We start from the raw sequence: 27356 nt of genomic DNA on the forward strand, positions 1-27356 counted from the left end.
AATAGGTGATAAAAAGAAGAGTCAGGGATGTACTCTCCATCATCCGTAATATGATGAGAACAAGGGGAAGGGACTGCAGGTAGCAGCCAGTCTTGTGTGTTCTCCCTGACCAGTATCTCCTACAGCCTCTCGAGGGGAGGCTGCTGGGCTCCACGGGTCACAGGTCTAACACAGAAAGTCTTTTCTTATGTCCTTAGGATGTCCATTGTGGAACCTGGGAGCTGAAGCAGTGAAACCACAGGTAAGACTAGCCACAAATGAATGATGCTGTAAAGGTTTTATTTGGAAAAAACCCCAATATATTTGTCTGAAAAGGTCAAGAATCATTATTTTATATCTAGCTATGAAAAACTCTCAAGCAACTAAATGAAAACTGAAACATTTCATTTAGAAGTTTCACTGTGAGAGGCTAGGGAAGCAGTTGCCTAAACTCCAATTAGTGCCATAGCCTGTGATTTTCACACACTAATTCACAAAGGCCCATCTTAATTAAAGGAAAAACGCCAGGTCACTTTTGTTGGCATCATTAGGTGGAAAAAACACCGTAACACCCAACAAACCAACAGCAATAATAAAAAAAAAATCCAGCAGGCCCAGGCAGCTGTTTACCTCTCTGTAATGCCATAAATAACAATTACATTAAATTAGACTTCAGGAACAAGGCCCAAAGTTTGAGCTTGCGTTACTCTTTACTGACTCAAAAAGTTTCTGAGATTGTAACACCAATAGCATTAAGCATTTCCTGTCAGTGGAGTAGGTTCACAGGAAAGCAAAGGGTATAATAAAATTGATGAGAGTATCTCATTGGCTGCTGTTACAGAAGAACTGACCAAGGGTAGTTATTGGCCCAAATGCTCTGTTATGTTGGTTAAAAAAAAGACTGAAAAACTTTCAGCTTCCCCTGGTAAAATTGATGTCATGTTGTTCTGAGAGGGAAAAGGGCTGTCTGCTCTCTGAAGGAAAAAAGAAAGGTTAAGCTTTCCAAATGGTTCATCTTTCATCCCCAAAACAATTGTGCTGACAGCAAGCCTTGAGCCTGCTGCTGCCCTGGAACCCAAAGGTAGTAGGAAGTGTCACTACTTGCAGAGACTTAGCAAAGAAATTAATACTACTGGTTCACTACTGTAAACACAAATCCATCCTGGTCTCCCAGTAGCTTCCAGCCAGTCTGCCTCTTTTGCGCTGAATACCCAGAGAGAAACTCCTTCCAATTACAAAACGCCTAGAAAGTCCATCAAATATCTCTTATCCACACCATTTGTGCTGACAGAACAGATGGGTGAGGCTGTTTAGACAACCATGTGCATCTCAAACTGCAGCCCAACTAGAGCTGTAAAATGTTGGACTGCATATAGACAAAATCCCTCTGCTAACTGCAGTGCAAATACATTTTCACAGAGGGTCTGGGGCTAGTTTGAGAGAAAAATTTTTATTCTGGCTAAGACAAAATAAAGTTGAATAGTGCACGTTTTCACTGTGACCCTACTGGATTGAATCACGGTACCACACTTTCTGCCAAGGAAAAACACTCTTCACGAGGTATTACGCTCTAAAGTTAATACAGAGAAGGCAGCCCCCAAACCCTGGTAAAACAATCCCAAACATTTGAGCACAGGAATTAAATGAACAAATACCGCTATGGAAAGATATTTTTCTTAGTCTGTGGAAGGGCAAGCTCACCCACAGAGTGGATAAATAGGCTGACTAAAAAAAACAAAAAAGTATTCCTCAGATTTCTCCTTATGGATACTCACACTTGGCCAGCAAATCCACTTAGAAAGCTCCCCAGACAGATAAGGTAAGAGACCCGCTATTGCATTTTCTTTCTTCTAGCTTTCCTCATTTCTCATTTTTTTTTCCCCATTGTATTTACAGCATTATGCCGAAGTGGAAGACCTTAATCTTGCAGCAGGATTTTCAGCACTACTTGGAGTCCAAACGATTTTGATGCTTTGCAAGTTCCTGTGATAAACAGAGAGATGCTGCACTTGTTTGGGAGCAGGGAGCGCGCAGTTGGGACTGTCTTTTGTTTGAATGTAAAGCAGTTGCTATACCTCAGGCGTTCTATAGGCAAACCATGGTCATGGCAGCAGTGGTCACAAAGCAATTTGTCATGGTTAGTTTCTGAACTAACGTGTTTTTCTCTTAAACTCTTTTCTGTTTAATTACAAGCAGGAATCTGGGTGTATTTCAGTAAGACACAAAATAGTAATGTATAAAAAGGGATTGTTCCTTTGTTTTCCACCAAGGTGTATTTAATCAAATGGAAAGTGCCCGTCTGATGGTTTACGCAAGACTTCATTAGCCTCTAATTTCTTTTGACAATTAGTGGAAATAATGCTGCATTGCCACGCAAATGGCAGTACAGTAACCCATTCCAAAGGTACTCACCATAAAGCAAAACATTCCAGCTAGAATATCAAGACTCCTTTGGCTTTACACAACGAGCCCCCACCAACACATAACTGTTCTACACTCCTAATGTGGAAAACTTTTAAATTTTTTTTTCTTTCTGAAAATTAAGCTTTTTCTTCTTGTGCTCTTGCAAATTACTTAAAAAAAATAAAATACACGGTTGACAAAATAAGACACACAAGATGTACCGCCTCGGGTCCTTTCTGGATATGGGTCCAGGTGTACAACAGGCAGAGTTTTTTGAGTTTTTTGTTTGAATTCTCTCGCAAATGAAGATGTCCTACCTGTGTGCACAAATTAGTCACCGGTTTGTGGACCAGCTACCAGATAAGGTATACATGTGACTATCTTATAGTCACTCTAACTGCATACCAGGTTGGTGGATAGTAGAAAGCCTTCCCATCCTGCCTTTTTTTTTTTTTTTCTTTTTTTTTTTTTTCCCTGACAAATTTGGGGGAACAGCTGTGAGGCACCACACACTCAGCTGGTATATAATGGATTTTTATAACTTTGCTGGGACATCCATGGGGAAGGTTATAAAACTGCATTGCAAACATGTTTCACCATCCGATGATATCTTTTAAAGAAGTAATTTATAGTTGTAAGCTAGAGAATGGACAAGCACATAAAATTTAATTAAATGCGTACTCTAACTTTTTTCAATGTGTATCCCTTTTTCATCTAAATAAAACCTTTTAAAAAAAAACAGCAAACAATTATACGTAGAAAATATGTACTGCTGCTAAACGCTTTGAAAGTGTTCTTAAATGTAAACTGCAAATACATGTTTTTAAGAGATGCTGATGGGGGGTTGGAAAATGCCCCATGGATCATTCTAAAATTTAGACAAATTTCTATTACAATGTCATGATAAAATGCTTCAGATAATGTATTGAAGCAAGACATAAGAATAGAGCAGTTCATCTAGGCAGCAACCAGTTATGAATAATTTTAATAAATATGCAAAGACTACATTCTGCCACATAAAACAGCTAGTCAGTTGTAAACCCGCAATACATTTTAGTCTAAAGTAAGTGTACATCTAGAATTAAATAATTATTATCCCCATGAATATAATAATTTGGATTCTGCAATATCTGCATTGTGCATCAACTCCTCCCAAGATTCATTTTGATCATCTCTGTATTTTACGTATTAATATTATTTTTACCAATTTATTTTTAACACCATTCATATTTTTATTTTGTGGCAACAGAATTCCACACTGCAATGCCCATTGTTTTCTAAATCTATCCATCTTCCTAGAATAGAATAAAATGGAACTGAGTTAATGGATGCATCTACTGAACAATACATAATGTCAGCACTAAACTAAACATATACAGGAATACGGGAGAATATTTATGGATAGATGTGTGTGTAGAGACACATACACCACCAACATATAAACTCACAACTTGTTAGGAGTCCACCTAACTAGCAATGTACCTATGCACCTAACTGATGTACCTATGTGTGAAACTGTTTCTGAACCATCTCTCCCACTTATACCAAAAGTATCACACTGGAGACCACCTTAGATGCATGAGGTCAAGCGAAGTATCCAAATACACTAAACAGAATTCATCCTTACTAGCTCCTAACATAAATGCAGGGTACAGGAGACAACCTCATAAAAAAGAAAACATCATCTGTTCCTCAAGTTCTCCATGCTATTGATTAGAGCAGCTCTTGACCCTTTCCACCAGCTCCTACGGAAGGGGCTACAGGATCTTGGACGTGAAGAGCAGGACCCCATATGAAGTACGTGTGCTGGAGAAAGGGTAGATCTTTATGCTTTTGTTCTATCTATGGCACTTGAGAAACTTCTAGTCAAGTTATGGAAAATTAAGGCCTGGGATTTTACACTGGGAATGAAGTGAACAGAATTCTCAGGGAACAGAGCAAACTGTGTGCTCTAACGCCAGTTTGCTATTGACTGGCTGAATTCTTACCAGCCACCTGAACTGCAGATTCTCCACAGTAAAATGGATATACGTTTTTGTTTACATGCATTCAGTACCCTGGTATGACCTTTAGGAGTTTATGGCCCCTAAGCTAGAGCCACCTTGTGTTGAGATGCTCAAGAAGTCCCTGTATAAAAGTCACTAAAGCTGTACATTAAATCTGCAACAGACACAGGACTAGGATTCTAACTTATACCTTGTCAGCTTCCTGATATCCCTCCAATTTATAGAAAGACTTGGATCTCAAACTCCTACCTCGCTATTCATCCAATGGATGCTTCCAAACTTACTCTGGGAGTACTCTGAAATACATATGTATTTCCAGCAAGCCTTCTGAGCCACTGTCCGAATCACAGCCTTTAATCCACAGTATTTAACAGCTCTATTAACTTTTATATATTCCACCATAAAGCTGTCCTAAACCTGAACCAATCCATATTCCAGTCTGTCTCAAAATCAAGACCAGAGAAGTCCTTTGTATTCTGAATGCAAATGCTACCAAGCAACACCCATATAAAAGGTACACAGAGAGACAGTCATTTTGACATGTTAATGACAAATATACCATTTTTATCGTAGAACTTTCAGGTCTCAAAAATAAAAAGAAGATTAAAATCTTCTCTTGAAGTAAGATTATTCAGGTGAACTGCAGGTAGGCTGGTAAAGAGAGTTAAAGAAAATGTGCAGCTACAGTCAGATGTTAGCATTGATTACTGGATGTCATCATTAATTTTAAAACCACCACACCTTTATAGCAGTATCTATAAGAGAAATAAGAAAACTATACCTAGTTCTCTTACACCTTACACACACCACTAAGTGAACAACCCACAGCAACCATTTTCAGCCATAACTCACTTGAATTGGAATCAGAGCAGGGAGATAAACTTTTAAGAGCTACAAGACAACTGTGTTTTTGTAAGCCATTGATCCCATAGACAGCCCTATTTTCAGTCATGTTTAGGAGTACAGACGCACAAAAAGACAATGCTGACATTAAATGTGTTCCTCCTACAAAGGCACAAGTCGGGTAGAAGAGGGAATGCCCAGGTTTCTTCTGTGTGTCATTCACAGTTCTGCATTGCTTGGTAGCCACCCAGAAACATCCTTTCTGGTTATTAACACTGAATAAATTCAATCTCCCTTCAGTTACTTTTTTATTAGGCAAAACATATGAAAGCTAGCTGCAAGAACTCCACTAATAAGACTTGCGTATTTTCAGCATCACCAGATGCACATGAAATACACAGTCTGTCAGGGCTTTTCCCTCCCCACACTTTCAGCATGTAGACAAATCCAGACTTTACCTCTAAGTTCTTAAAAGCATTTGTGTTCTTTTCATAGGTTTGCTTCATTTGGTACACGAAGTAAAAAATTGTCCTGGTTTGGGATAGAACAAAATCCATTTTCTTTTCAGTAATTTTACTTTTCAGTTAACTCTCTTCTAACTGACTGAACTGTCTGAAATTAAGTGTATATTTTTCAGCCAGTGTCTGCTTCTACCAGTTTATAGTTAATGCCAAGAAACGGTAATGCAGAGAGGCTCCTGCTTATACTTATTGGTATAACAACCAAGGTCAGCTAACTTTGTTATTTGCCCCGTTGGAGGGTCAGAAGCAGAAAAGCGTAGAGGGGTCCCACCTGTGGGGAGGAGAGGACAGGAGAGGTGACCCAAATGTGACCCACAGGGTGTTCCATCCCATCTGCCCCATGCTCAGTATAAAGCTGAGGGATCAAAGGCATCAAACTGCTCCTTCTTCAGTGGCTGGCATCTGAGGAGGACTCTGTCTGCTCGTCTGCCTTTGATCACAATCTGTGTGCTCCTGAATCCCGAGCTGCAATCCAGTTCCTGTCCATTGTTGAGTCCGCTCCCAGTGCTTGCTGGTGACATGACCATCATCCTGGGAGCTCGATATTGGGTTTGTATACATTTGTATATATTTCATTATTTTCTTATTAATGTTATTATCTTTTCTTTTTATTGTTAATATTTTGTTATAGCTGTTCTATGTTTTTTCCAACCCATAAGTCTCTTTCCCTTATTCTGTCTCTCTTCCCCTTTTTGGGAAGGGAGAGGGGTTAACAGAGAGCATCTGTCATGCATTTAGTGGCCAGCCCAGCCTAAACTTTGACAAAAATGGACATAAATACCCAGGTTCTCTCCTCCTAGTGCCTTTGGATGTGCAGCCAAGGGGGCTGATGTAACCAGCCCCTGCAATGTAATCTTACCCCAGCTGGGCCACCTCTTCCATGGCTGGGCATCTGCCCTCCTGGCTATCGCTGGCAATCAGGCACTGAAGTTGAGGTAATTCAGACTAAAACTGCCAAAATAAGAGATGAGTTTCCAGCCGTATCACCTTCCCAAATTGTTGTGCTACGTGGTCACATGAGAGTCATTGCTGGCTTGGGCACACAGGTGGGAACACAGCCAGGAAAGGAGACACAGGGCTTCAGCAGTGTACTGCCCATGCACTGGTGGCCAAGGGCCCAGCCTCCATCTCCAGGCCTCTAAAGCATGACTCCCTTTTTTGGAGAACTGTCTTGGTGCCTGAAGTGCCTCCTTGACTATACGGACAACCTAAGATGACTCTTCCATCCCTCTCACAACTGCTTGACATGCCTACTGAGATGAAGCCAGGCTCCAAAAAACCAAATGCATTCACTCCCCAAACACCCATCCTCCTCTGAGGACAGGGCTACCAGCTTGCACACGGATTTTCCTGCTGACACATTCACACCAGGGACCCAAGAGCAGTTATCAGGGGAAGGTGAAGCCACCAGCCACACTCCCAATGCTGTCACCAAGTATATTCTACCACACACCTGTGGCTACGTGCCCTTGCAGTCGAACAGGCCAGGCCATTGCTCGTGCACAGACTGGAGAGAAGACTCAAAACAATGCACATGTGAAAGGCAAGAGCGTTTGGGTAAGATGAGCATTTTGCTTTAATGAAAAAGTAGATTTGGGAAGTATCCAGCTCTGGCTTTACTCTGTTACAATGACAGCCACCAGAACCCTGACAGGAAAATTCTTTGTAAAATACCAAACAAGAAACATGTAATCTTTTCAGAAAGTAGAAAGATTACTGTATCAAATAAGATGCTAGAGGTTTAACTGGAATGAACATTAGAGCTCCTTATATAACTGGATCAGAGACTGAAGCATATTGGGGGTATGCTGGTACTACTCACAACGCACTTCCATCCCACTCTATTCCCGAAGCGCACACCATCTATTGCAATTAACTATAGAAGCTTCAGATTTTAATTAAAATTCTGTATTACGTTTTACATAGAAGTTGTATGCTTTGCCAGAATGGAGCTAATGTGAAATATACATACATATATATATACACACACATAAAAATCCAAACATTGAAGGAAGAAAGGTCTAAGCGCAAAAGGAAGCAACTGTTTCACGGTGATGACTATTTTAATGAAAGTGCAAACAAAACCTCTGACTCTAGCAGTAAATGCAATACACAAGTGTCAAAAACATGTAGTCTTGAATGATCATTTACATGCCACTTTGTTCACCCTATTAAGATGCTAGTTGTTTCTTTGATTTATCTGATAATAAATTTTTGATGACTAGTGAGTCTCATAAAAATTGCTCTGGTGCTGACTACATTGATTAATAAGCCCAAAGAATCGAAACTGTCAGAAATTCATGTGCAAAAGTAAATTACTGCCAAACATACATTAGATATTCCATAAAATATAGAATAAAAAAGGTTGATTTGGTAATTTTATCTTGCATCAATTTGCCTGATATAATTTATATTCAGGATCATCACTGTCAGTCCCTGCATACCTTTCCTTTTTTTAAAGTCAACATTAGAGTAAATCTAAGTTTGGGACTGCCAAGAAATGAGCAGGAGACAGAATATTAAGTGCAATAATCAAAACTACCATTCAGAAATTAGCTTGGAAATTATATCCAGTTGAACGGTGACAAAAACTGTATTCTCAGAGTTGCAGCTTTTGTAAGTAAAATTCACTTGTACTTTAGGAGTCAAAACTGGCATACATATATCCACGCCTAAATCCCATTCTTCCAAAATGGTCATATCTCCTTATAGGGGCCTTTGCATGTAGCAGGTTCTTGCAATGCACCTGAACTAACATCTTTGAAGAGTCCTGGACTCTGTGGTCCCACTCTCTTTCCTTGGAAAACTCCCAAAAACATTTAACTTGAAGAAAGTCCCACAAAACTAGACACTGGAGCAGGCCAGAGGTAGGGATTGAGTATACATATGAACAGGGATCAAATATTCTCCTTTTCCTGTCAAGGGGAACCATACTTATAGCAGTGGGTTTAGGATTTGCTCCATTTACTTCTGCATATATTTACCATCATGCAACAGCATTTTGTTGCAAGATACATGATCGTAGGATTGAAAATCTATCTGACTATAAACTTGTAAGTGGGCTTCATGGATAATAATTCAGGGAATCACTGTTCCCCAATCAGTGAAATAAATGCCACTTTTTACATCTAGCACTGGAGCCAGCTTCTTAAAACATATGGCAGAACTAATATTCTTGCATTTATTATTATTCTTGCATTGGTGAAGCTGGAACAATTGAAATGGTCAGTATCCTAACTAATTCTATTTACTATTTACGCTCCTGCATACTTTAGACTATAATTTCTTTCTGCAGTTTCCCATGGAAGTGTAATGAAGAGGAAAAACTACAGGATTTTTTTTTCTGAAATATTTGATACTAACTGATATTCAGTAAAACAGAATTTAATGTTAAATTATTAATGGGGTTGGGTACAGAATAGAAAAAAGCCATTGCAAAGCTGTAGTCAAAATGACTTGCTTGAACAGGACTTAAATCTGACTATCCCCAGCTTTAACATTTCCTGTTTGGATGGAGGAAAGCATTGAAATGCAGGACTGAGAAATCCTGTGTCATATACAGTAGAAGCTCCTGATTTTCAAGTTACACTTTTCAAGAAAAAGTTAATTTTAATAACAGGAATTTAAGATGAAATCTGATCAGAACCATTTTCAACACCGTGCCATAGATATAAGGGGTGGTAAAAGTAAAGTGCATATAAACCAGGTGGCAGCTGGCTGCTAAAATAAAATCATGGCTTTTAAAAAAGTTTATCAGAGCTTCCACTACAAGTGGCTCCAGCAAATTACACCAGAATCATTCTCACCTCAGCCTTCCACTGGATAAATGGTTGAAAAAGGCAATCATAATATTAGGGACACTCCTCTATCTGGTAGTCCTCACCAAGAGGCTAAAAAAATTGCTGAAGATCACAGAAAATGCTCAAATAATGCAAGACTGAAACAACAAACTGAAGTTCAATAAAAGCCAGCATGCAATAAAACAGATACGACTGTACAGAGAATAGAAACTGCAGACAGTTCTGCTTGATTATAAAAGCGCCACTTTTTAATTTATTTCTCAAATAAAACCAGCAAATGTGTGCAGTAACTCTTCTTGCTTGGTCTTCAATCTGAAGAAGAAAACAAGAAAGCAAGTCAACTGAATTTTGAAGATTGCAAAGGGTTAACAGGCTTACCACTACTTATTGTTAGTTATGCAAGTTTACCAGAAAACCCTTAGTGCTACCAACATGTTTTCCACATTAGTTCTCAATTAGTATTGTTTTATCTGCTGCTTCCTATTTATTCTTCTCCCTGTTGCAGTCTTGAGGATTTTCTTTCAAATGCTCTATTCTTTTTGCTACCTACTGTAAAGCCCAAATTCTGTTCTCTGCAATGTCCTCACAAAAAAAAAAAAAAAAAAAGGATTAGGTAAGGCACCTTCAGAGAACATCAGTCAAGTTTCTTAATTGCATGCATTGTGTACACACTGCCTTTAGTTTGCAACAACAGTGCCCAGAAACGTTAAGAAAAACCCTTGAATCCATTGGAGATGAGGAGCTGGACCCACCATGCCCACAGCAGCTACAGCAGCGCAGCACACTATTGGATACGAGGCCTTAAAATTACGGCAGTCCCGGTAAAGTCTAAAATCAGGCAATAGATCATCATCTTTGTATACTAGGCATAATGTATTAAAAGCCATTAAGGCTCATATGGAGATATTGCTCCAGAACACATTTTCCCAGAAAGTATCCAGATGCAACCAGAGGACAGTAAGAGAAAATGAATCTGCTGCTTTCCCTGGCAGCTTGCCCTAATAAGCATCCTTTTACAAGGTTGTACATTGCTTTCTTTTATTAATCTGCCTGACTTTCGCTCTCAAATAATTTTCAGGTGTCTGTATCTAAACTCATCTTTAATACCCCTTTAAAACTACTGACACCATAACTGAATTCAGTATTAGCCTCAGCTAATGTTGAAAGAATTAACTTCCTATTCCTGTACTCACTAACTCAAGGCTTCTTTTAGGTCTTTTGGATATAGCATTGAACTGTGAAATGACAGTGCACTTCAGTTACACTATGTCTCTTAAAACATTTTTCAGAGCCAATTGCTTTCTGGAAAACAGTATTCACTCCTTTTTATCTCCTCCTGTAACCACAACGCACGGTATGTCCTATGTATCTCATTCACAGATAAGCAACTCTTCTTTGAGCTGCTTTAAAATACACTATGCACAGGCACAGTTCATTAACCGATCAAGGACAGCCCATATTTTCACTGTTGTCTTTCATCAGCTTCCAGGTCATCTACAATCTTTAGTCAGAAACAACTGTATATTTGCTTCCAAATACCTGAAAACACTGAACATTCCAGGTCAGATCTCTGTGGAGCTCACCAGAAATGCCCTTATAGATAATTATCTCCCAAGGCCTACCAGACAGTTTTTAATTCCTCTTAGTGTTCTACTGAAATTATACAGTGCTTATTTTCTAATGAGAATATTGAGCACCTGTACAAACTAAATGTATCACAAAATTCTATGTAGTTAAAGAGTTGCCTTGACCAACCAAATTTATAATCTCTGTTTAGGAAATAGTTCTCAATCATATTAATGTCTTAATTGTAAGAATTATATTCATACTACAGTCATATTCTTTAAATCTTCTGTAGTAGAATCCCATGTCTCTTCTTCACTATTAAACCCAAAATTCACGTCACAGTAAACTATGGTATAACAAGCCAGTTTGTTATATTCACCTTCCTTGATGTTGGAGGAATACTAGCACTTCTACCACCTTTTGGCATTTCCTTGACACCACAATTTAATTAAGACTGAACTTTGGCAAGTCTCCTACACCTTTTGTGTGCATGTCCACAGGCCTGGAGATTTAAAACCATTTCTCACAATGAAATGCTGGTCAGGCTTCCACCTAGGGGACCAAGAAGTAACTCATCTTCCTAAAATATCATCCTGCTTGAGCTGAACACAGAACAGAAGCATAACAGAACACGACTTTCCTTCCTTCACCATTACTAACAATCTATCGTAGTTCACAAAAGAGTCCATTTAATTTCTAGAGTTACTATAATCAGATAACCATAACCAGTCTCTCCAATGACTAAAAGCCTAACAAGACAGATCCCGCTTTGCACCATCCCTCTTCCCCACTGCGCATACTTTACTGAATCCCACCTACCATTTTTCCTGCTCAGGGTGCCACTCGTCTGCAGCTGCACATCTCACACTTTGCTTGCTTAGACTCCAACCTACCCTCTAGGGCCAGGTCCTCAATTCTGTTTCTTACCAGTTTCTTTGACACATCCCTACCTGTTTCTCATTTTGAATTTTACTATAATTACCACTGATTTTTAACTCAGCTACTGATCTTGCCTTGCCTTATAGTTAGATGCAACTTTGTTTTGTTTCCTTACTTAAATCCTGTATCCGTCTGTGTTTCCTTGCCTTTGGCTTCAGCAAGTCCTCAGCTTTTGCACTTTCCTCACCTCTTTATTCCAATTCTGCTTCTAACGCAGCCGTAGACATCTGCCCAAGTGACTTAAGCCCTGGGTTATCATCCTTGACATGGTAAATGGATTACTACATAATATTCTAAACTTTGTACGAAAGTTCACAACAAAGGGAATGGTAATATCAGTAGTTAGACCAGTATTTATATGTGCAGCATCTATATCTGTCAGATACATCAGTGATAGCTTTGTTTTTATTAGATATCCATCTTAGAAATATACATAAACACAAATATAGAGATACTGTTTTTCTTGTTTATCTTTCAACATGGTTCCAGTTTGCTCTTCTTTAGGGAAGAGTTACAGATTTGCATGTAAATGTTGTCTAAAGATGTCAGGACTCTGAGTCATCTATTGTCTCTGTTGGAAATAATGTACTAATATATTTATCAATTTTTAAAATACAGCCAATAAATACAACATTTGGTTGGAATACGAATCAGTATTTTCATATAAAATACACAGTACCATGCCTTTGATATAACAGAACCAAATGTAAATGACATTTTTATATTTCCCCACATCACGTTGATAAAAGACTTTTATTGGTTAATTAAATTTTTTTACTGGTACGTGATAGAAATGTGTGAACCAGTATTGTTCACACTTGTTTATTTCTTAGCTATGATGGATCTCGTTTCCTGCCATCCTTCGAGGGAAGTTTAATTTGCCATGAGTTCATCTTCACATGCAGCATCTCAGAGAATCTCACCTAAGATAGATCATTGAGGTCATCTCTTTTTCACTATCTTTACTCAGTCTTTGAAATCACCCTTAAATACACAGTCACAGCTACCACCGGCACAGATGATGCATCCATGTCAGGGGCCAAATGGTAAAGATTTACAGAATCTTCTTGGTGCCAGGACAAAAAGTCACTGAAATATAGAAATGAACTCCAGCAATGGACTGTTGGACACATAACACTGTCTTATTTCTTGTACAGCGCCCAGGAGAACCACACTGTGCAAATGAGAAGGGAAAAAAAGTACTTACTGAAAGTTCATCCTATAAGCACATGCACAAGAGCAATCCCTCTAGGAACAATGAGAATACCTGTTCTAGAAGTATAAGTATTTGTAGAGCAGAACCTAGGAGAAAACTAATGCATGAAGCCTTCTATTCCAGAAAATACTGAAGAATACTAGTGACAAAAGAAAATAAAAAAAAAAAAAGAAGGAAAATAGCATTTATTATGGCCTATCTTTCTAAGCAAGGCAGGGTAGAATCACAGTATGCAAGTTCTTTAAATCTTCATTGACCTCTGCATGTCATACAAACAGCTGAGGCATCTAACCATACTCCTTTGAATCAAATCTACATCAGATGTTTAAAGCAGTTGGTCTGTGTTCCTCTCTATGGTCTTTTTTTTTTTCCTGCAGAGACTCCAGAACACACACATTCTACTCTCACCATTAGAAATTACTACTGAGATCATATTGTGCTCAATTTCGTTCTTTTTGGTATTATTACAAGATTAGATAATGACTGGATAATACAAGAAGTTATTTAATTTTACTTAGAGACTGCCAAAGAGAAGCATTTTCTCTACGTATCTCTTCAACCTAAGTGAAGAAAGGAATATTATGAACATTTTTATAACCCCAAAATGGATTTTTCCTACTATATTTCCTAATATATAATAACAAGTAATTATTAGGTTACTAAAACTTTTTATTCATTTTAAACTATAGCACAAAAGTGCCACACATTTATTTAAACAAGTTATTAAACACAGGAATATGCAAAATAGTCTTTTGGCTTATTTATATTGACAGACAACAGAACTTCGTCTCCCTTAGCCTAGTGCCAACTGCACAGTGCAGTTCTCTTAATACATGGCGGGGGACACACATCTGAATTTTTCACTCAAAAATCAGGAGACATGAATACAGGAGCACAACGGTCTGCCTGCATCACAGACATGCCATCCTCTGCCACAAGCAATCACGTCATATACTCCTGCTCAAATTGATCAGTGCTCACTTTGAAACAAACAAGATTTTTGGCCTTCTGTCAGAAGGCTATTTCTATCAGAAGGTTATTACCTTTCTCCCTTAATAATTAGGGACATTCCTTCAAATACATACCTGACCAGTTTATTTAGATTTGTTCTTATGTCCACTATTTTTTTATGCTTTAAATGAAGTCCCTTCCTCCCCCTCTGCATCCCAATGACACCAATGATCTGTCACAAGTCTTTCCTTTGCTGAATAAACCAAATACCCTTTTAGATCTCCTCTTGGCTCTTCATTCCTTTTACCATCCTATTATCCTCCCTCATTTTGCCTGTTCCTGCCTGAGTTCATCTTTCATGAACATGATGAACAGAACTGCGCAGTATTTCCTTTTCTGTACTGGAAAATTCCCCCTCTCTTAACCCAGGTCTGGAGACTGTGCTTCTCTTTATCTTCCTCTTCCCCTCACTGCAGCATCTCACACTGGTGGCTCACAGAAAACCTGTAACTAATACACCTGAGCCTTCCTCTTCATTTGCCAATTCTTCCTGTGTGTTGTGTTGATTCTCTTCTGTGCTGCTAGCTTTGCGTCATCAGCAAACATCACTTAAATAATCCTGCATTTTTGTGCTAACATTGTTTTTTTTTAATTCTTGCAGGTCCAAGGCCACGCTGCACAAGTCACACCATTCCAGCACAATCTCTCCTATCAGTTCAGCCTGTGGGTCCCTCCATCTCAACTACTGGCAATTCCCACTTTCCCAGCATGCTTCCCAACCACCAACACATAGATTTTTCATTTGTTTGACCTCTTCTCCGCTCTGGGATATGTGGCTTTGCTGATCATCTTTACATCTTGGACAGCACCAATCACGCAACTGAAACGAGCTTAACAACTGTGGAACAAGACCAGGAGTTATTCCAAGATACTGTTTGTCTTCTAGTGCATTATTCTGAGTATCTTGCCAGTTTCCTCTAGTTGTAAAAAAGAAATACTGAAATACTCTTCGTTAATATAACTCAGAAGAAGAATCTCTTACTTCATGACCTGTGTCTGCTGCCCTGGAAGCAGCTGCAACATAATAGTGGGGGTCCAGTACAACAATTCACTCTCAAGAAGAAAGCTGGGCAGATTGTCTCTAAGTAGAGGACTGAATCAAGAGTGGAGTTTTTCAGACTGTCACTACCAATAAAATGAGGTTGTCAATTACAATGCTTAGCACAGAGCAGGACAGGGAAAACCTATGTTCCAACGCTGCCAAGCGATATATGCTCAGCATAGCACTTAATCAAACCATTTCCTCTGCTAAGAGTTAATGTGTCAGTCTTTAAAATGGCTCGCTCTTCTACCACCTTTCCTGATGGAAATATGAAAAGTGCAACTTTCTTTCACAAAACGCCTCGTCGAGACTCTTGACTCCAAATTGACTGCCTCATGGGGAAAACCTGCTTTCTAGAAACTTAACAAATGGTAACTGTTCTATCATAATTCTGCCTCACTGGAATAAGGAGGTCAAACAGGGAGACAGCAATCACTAAATAAAGCGTTAGAAGGTGATGGGTGGGTTCAATGGCAGCTTAAAAATGCTAGAAGTCTGAATGCTATTCCAAGCACTCAGGACCTAGCAAATCATTTTATTTTAGCTGAGATTATACTATCAGGTGATGATGACTGCAATAGACTCTACTGTGATAAAAGCGAAATCACTACCCTTTCTGTTACAAGAACAAACAGGCAAAGAGCAAGTGTCACATGAAGATTGATCAAGAGGCACGTGATTAATGCCAGAAATGTACCCAAAGAGCAGCTTTCTGGATTAACTTTGCCGTAAATGTCAGCAACCAAACCCACCCACTGGTACCAATTGCACGTCTCAGCTTTACCTCATCTTAATCAAATCACTAATTGTCTTGCACTGATCCTGGTGAGTATCACAGGATTTCTGTTCTTCACAGGAGCTTAATTTAGTGTTTTCTTTCAAACATTCCTGTCTGTCTGCACTTGTCTAAGTACATTGTAGCCACTAAATCATACAATCCATCATCTCTTTGTCAGTACCCGAGACAGAGAAGATCCTCTGAGAATATGCTTACAACATAAAGGTCACTTTGAAAGTTGACTAAAGGCATGAATAAAAAATAAAACATTTAGTTAAGCCCTTTGAGGAGATGAGGTTGCCATTACCCTTTACTGTTTGAGCAAGTTCTTCAACTGCTTTTCAACACTATCATGACACCACATGGGGAGTTTAACGGCACCTTCTGAGTATATATAGAATCAAAGCCAAAATTCAGCTTACTAACTTAACTTTCAGAAAGTTAGTATGGCAGTCAGAGATAAAGAATCATTATATACTTGGCAAACTGACCTACTTCCAAATGACACTGTCACAGGATGATACGTGCAGTGGGCGTATTTTAGCCAACAAAAGCTAGCAAAGTGCCAAGAGCTGCTGAATTTCATGTTAAGAATTAAGAGCCCCTCCACACACATTTTCTGCCACAATATATGGCCCATCTTTTTGTCAGCACAAGTCTTCCTTGAAAAATGAGGGTTGAAAAAAATCACCTGGTATCATTTCTCATGAAAGGTGAGGAAATTAAAGGAAATGAAAGAAGCTACAAAGTAAGTAGAGCTGATCTGAGGGTCCTGCTGGCTAACACGCTTCTGAAGCGAAGTGCAATTCCAGTTTTATACTTGCTGCTTCAGTACCATGTAAAACAGGAGCGTGAAAATGTAAAAGTATGTGAGACAAATGACATTTTATCTTTAGAAATAATCATCCCTCATGGGTGTCATCCCTACTTGCCAATTAATCACTAGAGCATTAATATCTTAAGACAAGGCTAAAAATGGAGTGTAATTTTTCACTAAATATGCTTGAAACAGCCAGTACATTCCACAAAGGAAAGAAGAGGTTTGTGATCTATTTGGTAGTTGCTTCACAAGTGCAACCTCACAGAATCTGAATCGAAATCTCCAGTTGTAGCAGGCAGTTATGGCTTGTGTAAGCCATTGTAACAGGCTGAGGGAACTGGGGTTATTCAGCCTGGAGAAGAGGAGGCTCCAGGGAGACCTAATAGCAACCTTCCAGTACCTGAAGGGGGCCTGCAGGAAGGCTGGAGACAGTCTGTTTACAAAGGCCAGCAATGACAGAACAAGGGGTAATGGCTTTAAACTGGAAAAAAGCAGATTTAGATTAGACATTAGGAATAAGTTCTTTACCATGAGGGTGGTGGAGCACTGGAATAGGTTGCCAAGGGAGGTGGTTGAGGCCCCTTCCCTGGAGACATTCAAGGTAAGGCTCAACGAGGCCCTGGGCAACCTGGTCTAGTTGGGGGTGTCCCCGCTGATGGCGGGGGGGGTCGGACTAGATGACCTTTGAAGGTCCCTTCCGGCCTAGATGATTCTATGATCCATAGAAATCTCAAGGTTCAGTAATGCGACTGCAAGTGTGCGCATTGCCAAGACTTAGCCAGTTACCACTTTCTGATTAACAACTGAGCAAATACAATGTTCTAGTCATTGCAAATACAAAACAAAATGTATTAGCATAAACCACTTTGCGAAACATAACTTGCTAAGCCCCTGAAACTTAGCACTCGTGATTGTATGAGCATACCCTCTCTGTCATAGCTAGTATAGACAATGTTAGACTTGTAAACAACGTAAAATCAATATTTCCAATCAGCCAGCAAAAGCAGTGGGCATAGGGAGACAATTACCATCTCTAGAGCTCAAAGTCCATCTGCCATATAGATGCATAGTTCCTGGTTCATGAAAGTACCTGAAAGTAAACTTACTGATCTGACTGTCAGCTGCTAATGTACGTGAGCTGTTCTCTCTTCTCAGTGTTGCAAGTGAGGTTATCTAAACACCATTCTACCCAATCATCCATGTAACTGTACTGCTTTGTTTCAGAGTAAAAGTTAAGCTGTCTGGGTCTATCAAATGTTGCAAGCTAATTTTAATTTTTTTCTTTTGCCTGAATGATCAAAAAAAAAAACCAACCCAAGACCTCAGTTTTGCTTAGATATTTACAGAGAAATTTCCTACATTCACATCTCAATCTTGTGATTTGCTGAATGAGGAAAAAAGACACAGTAACTGGACATAGGCTCTGAAAGAAAAAGGAAGTTGAAGAAGGTGTACAGTTGTTAGCAGGAAAAGATCAACATTTCATCAAAAAAAGGGTTTTCATTTCTTTTGTGTTCACAGCTTATTTGCTTTTGTGCACAATAAAGCTATCAGACCAGTTACCTAGATTATGCCATTGATTATGAGTTTTAACACCTAAAATCAAACACAAACAGAAAAAAGTCTGGAGCAGGTAGCATCCAAGTAATTATCAGATCACATATTTAAAGGAATCTGGAAATAAACAGGACAATCTTTTTTCAGCAGGAAAATCCACAAACTCTCTTTATAGCATGTGAAATAAGTTCAATCGAGAATCAAGAGAAGTTGCTACTGGGATTCTAACAAAATTATACAGATATTTTTATTTTATGGTTTAAATATAAAATGGTTAGATGCTAAAAATAAAAAACCCCCGATATCCAATTAATAACATCTGCATGTATTTGGTTTTCATCACTAATCTTTGACTTTTTAACTGAAAAAGCTTCTAAGATCAAAACAGAAGCCATGAACGAGCCATGAAAAGATTCTTTGATTTTATTTTTTTCCCCATCAATGGGTAGTCTATTTTTGCTTACACTGTCAACTACACAGGCTTCAAATATTTACTGTGGAAAAAATCAAAATCAGCCCATTAGCCAACAAGACGCTGTTACACCTCAGCAAAGAACAAGACAGCAAACATAATATAGCTAATTTAAAACAAAGCAATAGTTGAGGCAAGTGATGAATTAAACTTTGCTGTCCTCACGATGCCCAGAGCTGTCCCTGTGAGAACTGCATGAGGGTCCCAATCTAGATTGCTCAGCAAACAGAAATATAAAATTGGCAATAAAAAAAATTTACAAAACATTGTCAAGAAGCCTAGATGCAGCTACACACAATGGCCTGTGGGGAAGGGATGGTCTAAGGAGATAGAGAGCTGTTTCCCTACACCATGTCTGTAGTACAGAATACTACTAGAATCTATGAATAAATCTATCTTGAGAACACATATTATAGCATAAATATCAGGACACCTCTGAGACACACAATTTTTGTAACCGCTCTCCCATCTGTGATTCGTTTCACTTGAATTCTGTAAACAAAGAACAAAAGCTGTTGCTGGATTGTTTAGTTTCATATAGAAATTTACATCTCAGTTACTTAACTGGAATCCCAAAACCTTCACTTGTGAATACTCTCCTTTGGTAATTGAGTTTAGACAGCTACCATATAAAAAATTGTCAGAAATGCTTCTAAATTATTAACATATATTTTTTAAATAAAGGGGAAATGCAAAAACTGATTTTCCAACCTGGAGGTTGTACTGTGTGTCGTACTACCTACTGGTTCTAGGAGGAAGGTTGTTGTCAGACATATAATAATTAATTCCCATCTGAAGTTTTACTGTGGTCTGGTAACATGGAAATGTCTACTGAAAAGAAATATTTCAATTCAGTGGATGATTAAAGATATTATTTCCTTAACAAATGCTTTGCATTTGTACATAAAATTTTGAATTAAAATGGAGAAGTCACAGCATGAGGTTTATTCTTTTCTACTTACGCTGTTGAAGAAAGCACTAGTATCTGTATTTGAATTACTAGGGTTGTAGACTTTTGTAAACCAGTCCAGATCAAAACACGTTTAAATTCTGGACATCTCTTTCAAAACATAACCTGCATCCAAAAACATTAACAAATATCTATTTTAATCTATAAAACCTTACTGTACATACTTAAAATTAGTACTTCTCAAAGGCTTGTAATGTTTGCTCTTCTACATCTCCCATGTTACTTCATAGCTCTTTGAAATGAACAACAAATGCAAAACAGTATCAGTCTTCGCACTTTCCTAACATGTCTGAATCACATTTATTTACCTTCTTCAAAATTCCTTAACATAAATGCACAGGTTTGCATATTTGCCCTGAACACCAAGCTACTGCACGGAATATGAAAGAAAGGTGTAGCTGATAAAACTTTGCCAAATGCACTACAGGGAAAAAAAACCCAAACAGCTAGAGTATATAAGCGACACATAATACTTACTATTTATATGTTTCTGAACGAATGTATTCAAAAACATGAGATACTCCCAGCTGGAACTGGTCAGCAATAGGGGTAACCCAAGGATTGTTCTCTGCTTTGAAGACTTGCTTTTGACCAGTCAAATCCAAATTACCTGAAAGGGATTAAACAAAAAGCATATGAAAAAAATCTGAAATACGAAAAATTTGAAAGAAATATCTTGCTGTGAATATAAAACTCTTCATTCATTTCAGAGAGTACAACCATAATAAAAGCAAATATTTCAGTCTTAGCAGAGAGGAACAGGAAGACATAGTAGTTCACAGAATCATGGAATTCTCAGAGTTGGAAGGGAGCTCTAGAGATCACCTAGTCCAACTCCCCTGCCAAAGCAGGGTTGCCCAGAGCACATCACTCAGGACTGCATCCAGGTGGGTCTTGAAGATCTCCAGAGAAGGGGACTCCACAACCCCCCTGGGCAGCCTGTTCCAGGGCTCTGGCACCCTCACCAGAAAGAAGTTTTTCCTCATATTTGAATGGAACTTCCTATATTCCAGCTTGTGCCCGTTGCCCCTCGTCCTATCGCTGGGAACCACTGAAAAGAGTCCGGCTCCATCCTCCTTCAACCCACCCTTTAGGTACTTGTAAACATAGATAAGGTCTCCCCTCAGCCTTCTCTTCTCCAGGCTAAAAAGTCCCAGCTTTCTCACCATGATGGATGCAGTTCCACCCTGTTCACTTCAGTGCTGCTATATGGTGCACAGCAGGATTGAACTCAGCCCGCTGCAGGTAACATTTATTCATTGTTAATTTTAAGCAGGGCTTAACACTGCATAGGTGTTAAGCCCCTCCCCACCACAGCTCGCAAGAATGGAAGGAGAATGACATTGTGGCAGGAGTTTGCTCTGCTGAGGCTTAGCGTTGTAAAGCATTTCTCCATCACTGCTCCAAGCACAATGCCAACAAGCGATGCACAACAGGCTTTTTGCATTCCCAGTGCCCTACATGCTGTTTGTACCGAAATCCTGCCGCTGATCTGTGGTTAGAGTTCTCTACACTGAGAAAAACAAACAAAAACCTCATTCTTGCAACATGCCAGTTTTACCTATTTTGTTGACAGGAAGACTTAAGAGACCTATTAGAGGTGTATTTGGTTTTGTTTGTTTGTTTTGTAAATGTTTAGCACTCAAAACACAAACAGTACATGCTCTACTGAAACTCTTCGTGACTATGGATACAACAGGTTGAATTCCAGGAAAGTCTAGACATTGAAATATTTTCTTGTGTTCATTAAATTAAGAAATCTGTGCTACCATTTTAGAATTTTTTTCGTGAATTTTATGATGGAGAGAGGCCTACCTCTCCTCCCATAAATCTGAAGTAACAAATAAATAAAATAAAAAGTAATCTTTAACCACAGGAAACGAAACTAAAAAAAATTTACAAGGTTTTGAAGACTGAGCGAGCCAAGCTGTCAGAAAAATCTGTAGTCAACCTGACGTGCTAGCATTTCAAACTGAAAGGCACTGGCGTAAGCAGCATGAACACACGGGCGTGCTATGGGGGCTGCTGCAGGCCCGGTGCCTGCTCTGCATTACAGCTAACCCTTGGCCCGTTTGTCTCCATAAAAAGGGTTAACACAATTGGTGTAAAGACAGACCATTATACCCATGTGAAAGGATGTCATGCATGTCATATCAGCCTATCAAGAAGTTACCATTACCGCAGTGAGCTCATCTGTCAGCTCTCTGAGGCCCGCTCTGGAATAACAACAGGCAGGGCCTGCCTGTCGCCCCGCTGTCAGTCAGGCGGCAACCGCCCTCCCCGCCTCACGCTCCACCGCGCCTCGTTAGCAGCCTCGCGCCCATCTCCTTTATTAAGGGACTCGGCAGCCCTGTTCTAACAAGGATCAGGAAGCAGGATTAAGTACTGTGACAAAGAGGACCTAATAAGCTAGAAGCCGGTGTGTCTAAATCCACGCCGGCTCACGCTGCTCGCTATTCACTTTTCTGGCACGAGCCACCAGGGAAGCAAGCCAGCGCGGTGATTAGCCCTAGCCCTCTGACCGGCGCCTCTATGAAGATCACGCATCACTCAAGGGCTTGCTTTGCAATTGCAAATTGGATTTTCCATTTTATTACCTGCAAAAAAAAAAAAAAAGGCCCATACATTGCTCTCCAAAACTACCAAGGCTGTAATTACAGTTCTGCAAGTACTGCATCAAGGTAAACATGATCAATCTGTGTACAACTAATAAATATTGTTATTGGGGAGGCAAGCTCGGCCCCATTGTGGGTCAAATTGCTTAGAGGATTAAGTCGCACATTCCCAAAATCTCAATAGCCAGAGTCTCAGCTGAACCCTCTCGTCCCGAGCTGTGACACAGATTTACCGCCCAGGGAACGCTGCCATATGTTTCCATCCCTGCAGCATAGTGTGCTCACTGCCATTCCAAATACCACATGGCACATTTAAATGTAATTGTAATAAATACTATTCTACTAAAGCCAAAGAAATCTTACAGCAAAAAGAGGGCTGCTCAAGCAAAACGAACTGTAGGTCCCCATGCCAGGGCAATCACTTCATTTTTCTCTGCATTCTGTTTTTCCCCAAAACTCACTGAGGGCGGGTACAGATATTACTTTTTACCTTCAGAGGGAAGAAGCAGGCAGAGGCCCTAAGGGTAAAATTAATCTAATTACAGAGGAAATTGGGGCACTCGGAAGTCCGGCATCTGCACTGAAATCCATCCCCTCCCTGCCCGGGACACCCCTCAGGTAGCCCTGCCAGCAGCAGCTTGCCTGGCAGCCTGGCCCACCAGCCACCTACAGCTGGAGCCAGAGGTCAGCTGCCACCTCACAGCCCAGGCTTGTTACTGCAGGATTTAATCAAGTGTTGTAGTGCAAAAAGGAACACTCCGTCTGTCCTTGTGGCAAGCATCAGGCCAAGAGCGGGTGCTCCTCCACAGAGGAGTGAAGGAGTGCGGCTGCACAGAAAGGAGGAAGGATGGGGCACCCGGCACTTTAAACTCCTCCCAGTTCGATACCAAAATTCCCATCTGGAAATGAAGGACAGAAGTGGGCAGAAAATCAAGCAGGCTAAGAATTCACATAGAGCCTGCTCCAGCTCATCAGCACTAGGGAGGAAACAGAGCCTAACACTCCTGCGACAACGCAAGTCACTTGAGAACAAAGAAGCTGTATAATTAAAACTGAGACAAGATCGAAATGGTCACTCCTGCAATCAGCGCACATTGCTTGGGACCATATCCTGCTGTCCCTTCTGTGCTTACAGCTACAACATTCCTGAATCAAGGGCTTACCTAATTCTGGTCCAGTTGCAGTACATGCAGGAGTCCCAAGCACGAGGCCAAAGTCTCAGGAACATCTCAGGAACAGTACAAACACACAGGAGCCCTGCATGAACCCTTCTGCCCCAGCGTCCCAAGACAAAGCCAGCAGCATGGAAGAGATCACAAAACCTGCCTGAAGCAATGGCTCTGGTACCAGGCTCACCATAGGAGCGCTGTGTGACTGAACACCTTACAGAAGTGCCCCGTCCCCCCATACCCTCAACAGTCTCCTTGCCTACGCGGGTTTTTTTATGCCAGTGCTGTGCTAAGAAATGCTGCTATTCCATCCCTGCGGCACTAGAGCCATGGGCCAGGGAAAAAGCCATGGCAGATGCGCCTTCATGCATATTGCCTAACAGCGGCATCAGCAGAACGCTATCCCCAGGCCTTCAGGAAATTTATATACTGTTCTGCTACACAGATCACATCAAATCCCTCGGATATTTTTAGTAAGCAAAATACAAAATTGCCTCTAGTAAAAATCCAGTAGTGAAGATTCAATCACAAAATATATTAGGGTTGGAGACGCTAGTTTGTTCTTTCCATGCACATCAGCCTATTAAAAAATATTTGTTTATCATCTCCCTAAAATGTGGCATAACTAGTATAGTAAAATTGTACTTCTTCATATCAGACTTAAAGTTCTTGTTATTTTGCCACACTGAAAGAGACCAACTCCACTGAAACGTACTACAGTCCCAAACCTCTGGTAAGCGAAAAGGAAATGGCTGTTCTTAAGACTAGTCAGCACAGCTCCTTTCCAGATCACAGAAATGGTTTTCAAATTATTTTTGAGTGCTTCTAAAATTATTATTATAAATAAAAAAATCAAAATTATACACCCCAAACCCCACGTCTAACATGCTTAAAGAACCTTCTAATTTCTAAGCCTGAAGGATACTTTTTTTAAGCTATCTTGAACAGAGATAGATTTCCAAGTAGGAAAAATGCAAAGTGGGCATGTGCTGCTACGAGTGAGCAAACACTGAAAAGAGAACAGTCTGGAAAAGAGAAGAGCAGAGATAAAAGTCTAACAGCTGACTGCTGTGGATGACCTGCACAGAATGACCAAAAGCCTTCTAAAAGGAGCCAGCTGTGCGGTCTTAGAAATACCTGATATTGGCATTTTTTTCTCTGTCTCAGCACTCGTATCTAAAGATGATCCTGAATCATTAAGTTGGATTGGATTGCTGTGACTGAACTCTTGTGTTTAACCCACCTTAAAAACATTGTTCCTACGCTCAACTAGTAAGCTGTGCAGACCTGGAAACTGTCTGCTCCTAAATATCTTGTTAGCTGCCACCTGGAAGCTACACTAAACAGATCTACACCAAAACAAACCCTTGAAAATTCAAGGACAAAATTGAAGTAAGTATATTTTTAATTATAATGTATTTTAACTTATGCCATCCATTGACTAAAAATACTATTTATCACTCCTTAAATTCAGAGCTCCCACAGCCATGGGTGGACAGAAAGGACAGCTGGTGTGACAGTGGGCACACCCCATCCTCCGTGAGGTTAAAGGGGAAAGGAAGCTACAGTTTCTTTGTACCTCCCTCAATAAATCCATCCCTCATTTGATCTAAAGCACGATAGTTAATGTTTCTTGTTATTTTCCTTCAGTGCTGCTGAAAGAAAAAATGGTCTGAACATTCGGATTTTGCTCAACTGCCTGCAAAGGTCAGAAAAGAGCTCATAAAATCAAATAAAACACTGCCTCCCACAGTTGTGATTGCAGAAACTGTCAGAGCCAGCGATAATGCTACCTATCACTTTGACCAAGGGTGTCTCCAGACTTCTCAGGCTCCTCCTGACCGTTAGATCTAGCCTGCAAGCACCTCTTATATGCAACTATAAGCCCCTCATGCTCTTATGATGTATGATACACAGAGTGTATAATACTTACCCAATGTATGTATATTTAAGGTATAGTAAGTTATGACGAGTGTACACGGGCATTAATTCAAGACAAACAAAAGAAAACAGAATGAACACAAACCTGACTTGTCCTTTCCACTTGAACGCCCCTTGGCAACACTTTAAATACTTTGAAAAATTAAAAGGTGAAATAAAGTAATTAAACAACTCTGACATTTGAGGAGTGAACACTGGCATTCAGCATAAGAAACATGAACCTAGCTGTAAAATGCCAGATCAACACTTCTTTGTAATGGTTTAAATTCATCCCTAGTGGAGTTTCATTAAAATCAATGGAAATAATTTTTAGCCTGTTGTCATGGCTTAACCCCAGCCAGCAACTAACCACCACTCTATCCCAGCCAAAACCAGCACACCTGTATATTGTTGAGTTTCCCATCTGCGTCCCATTGACACCCTGACTCACCTTCCAGCCTACCCTCTACCGCGCTGACGTCAGGGAGAGTCCTCAGGCTGTAACACATTCCTTTGAGCGATTCCTCTTGAGACTGCAATTTATATGTTCTTTCCCTTTACAACACAAAGGTCTTACTCTCTCACTGTCGTACGTAAGGACAGTAGGAATGAAATTAGTTTTATTTCTTTATTTAGATATAAATACCCTTGGATCCTGTTTTATTAAAGGCTAAGTAAGGGCTCAATCTACTACACTAAATTTAAATTTAGGTTATATGTAAAAATATGTCTGTCCTGGCTTGTTTTAGATTTGCTTTACACTACAGGGCTTATAATTTTTATTACTTCTGTGGCATGTGCTTTGTCTCCATAGAGAGAGAAATTTGTTTAAGCATAGGGGTGGAAGAAATATCATGACTACTATGTCATAAAAATGACAGCAAAGCAATTAATTGCAAATGATGTCTTAAAATCTGTTTAGAAATGAAATTATATACTGATTTCTATACCACAAAGTGTTATCAAAAGCAAATGATTTTTACACCAACCTTAAGCACATGTAAGCTGTGCATTGCTACCTCATATCATTCCTATAAACAAGTAAGATCATCTCTGCTTTGAAGACCTCTGTCAGTTTTGAAGGATTAGTAACAGAAGAGAGTAGATTTTAACAGTAGTCATAAAGGAGCAGTAAGACAACGGACAGCAGAGACTTCTTGTACGTAAGTGAAGTGTGACTCAATCTTTTTGGAATCAACAGAAATACTCAGTATGATAAACAAATCTACAGCTCCATAGCATATATTGGAAATATACATTTGCTCATTGATGAGTTTCTATGCACTAAAAGAAAACAACTAGTAAATCTAAACCTACACTGAAGCGCCTCCAAAAGATCAATCCTAGAAATACTTTTGCCCTCTCGCCCCTACATTCTTGCACTGGAGAAGGTCTAACAGTATCTCTTGGAGTCACCAGCACTTCAGAGAACTCCGAAACAGCATTCATGGTGGTTTTACATAACAGAGGAAAAGGTTCAAGTCTCAAATAACAAGAAGTCAGATTCAGCACATACAAATAAACCAAACATACTCCAGAGCATCCATCAGACAGAAGCAGGCTGGAAGTCTTTCTCTGGCTGCTTTCCTGACCAGGCAGATGGGAATGTCTGCAGTCTCATTGGTGAGCATTAGACAGGAAGCCCCAGGGTAAGAGAAGGCTGAACGAGCAATCTGAAAGCCAGACACTGAAGCCTAAGCCCGTCCTGTAAAATAATTTTACAATTATT

At 39.7% G+C, this 27356-nt stretch overlaps 1 protein-coding gene across 3 annotated transcripts in view; it reads right to left on the reverse strand.

Annotated features, from left to right (window-relative positions):
• RSU1 (Ras suppressor protein 1) overlaps positions 1–27356 on the reverse strand; it is a 122385-nt gene that overhangs the window by 46715 nt on the left and 48314 nt on the right. For 2 of the 3 annotated variants that reach the window (XM_074157097.1, XM_074157096.1), the window contains exon 8: positions 20401–20533. In XM_074157097.1, coding sequence (XP_074013198.1) covers positions 20401–20533 — 133 coding nt within the window. Of the gene's footprint in view, positions 1–9095; positions 9865–20400; positions 20534–27356 lie in introns of those variants that run through there. The other variant, XM_074157098.1, reaches the window with a different exon arrangement.

Source organism: Numenius arquata, chromosome 12 (genome assembly GCF_964106895.1).
Source record: "Numenius arquata chromosome 12, bNumArq3.hap1.1, whole genome shotgun sequence".
NCBI classification, from domain to species: Eukaryota; Metazoa; Chordata; class Aves; order Charadriiformes; family Scolopacidae; genus Numenius; species Numenius arquata.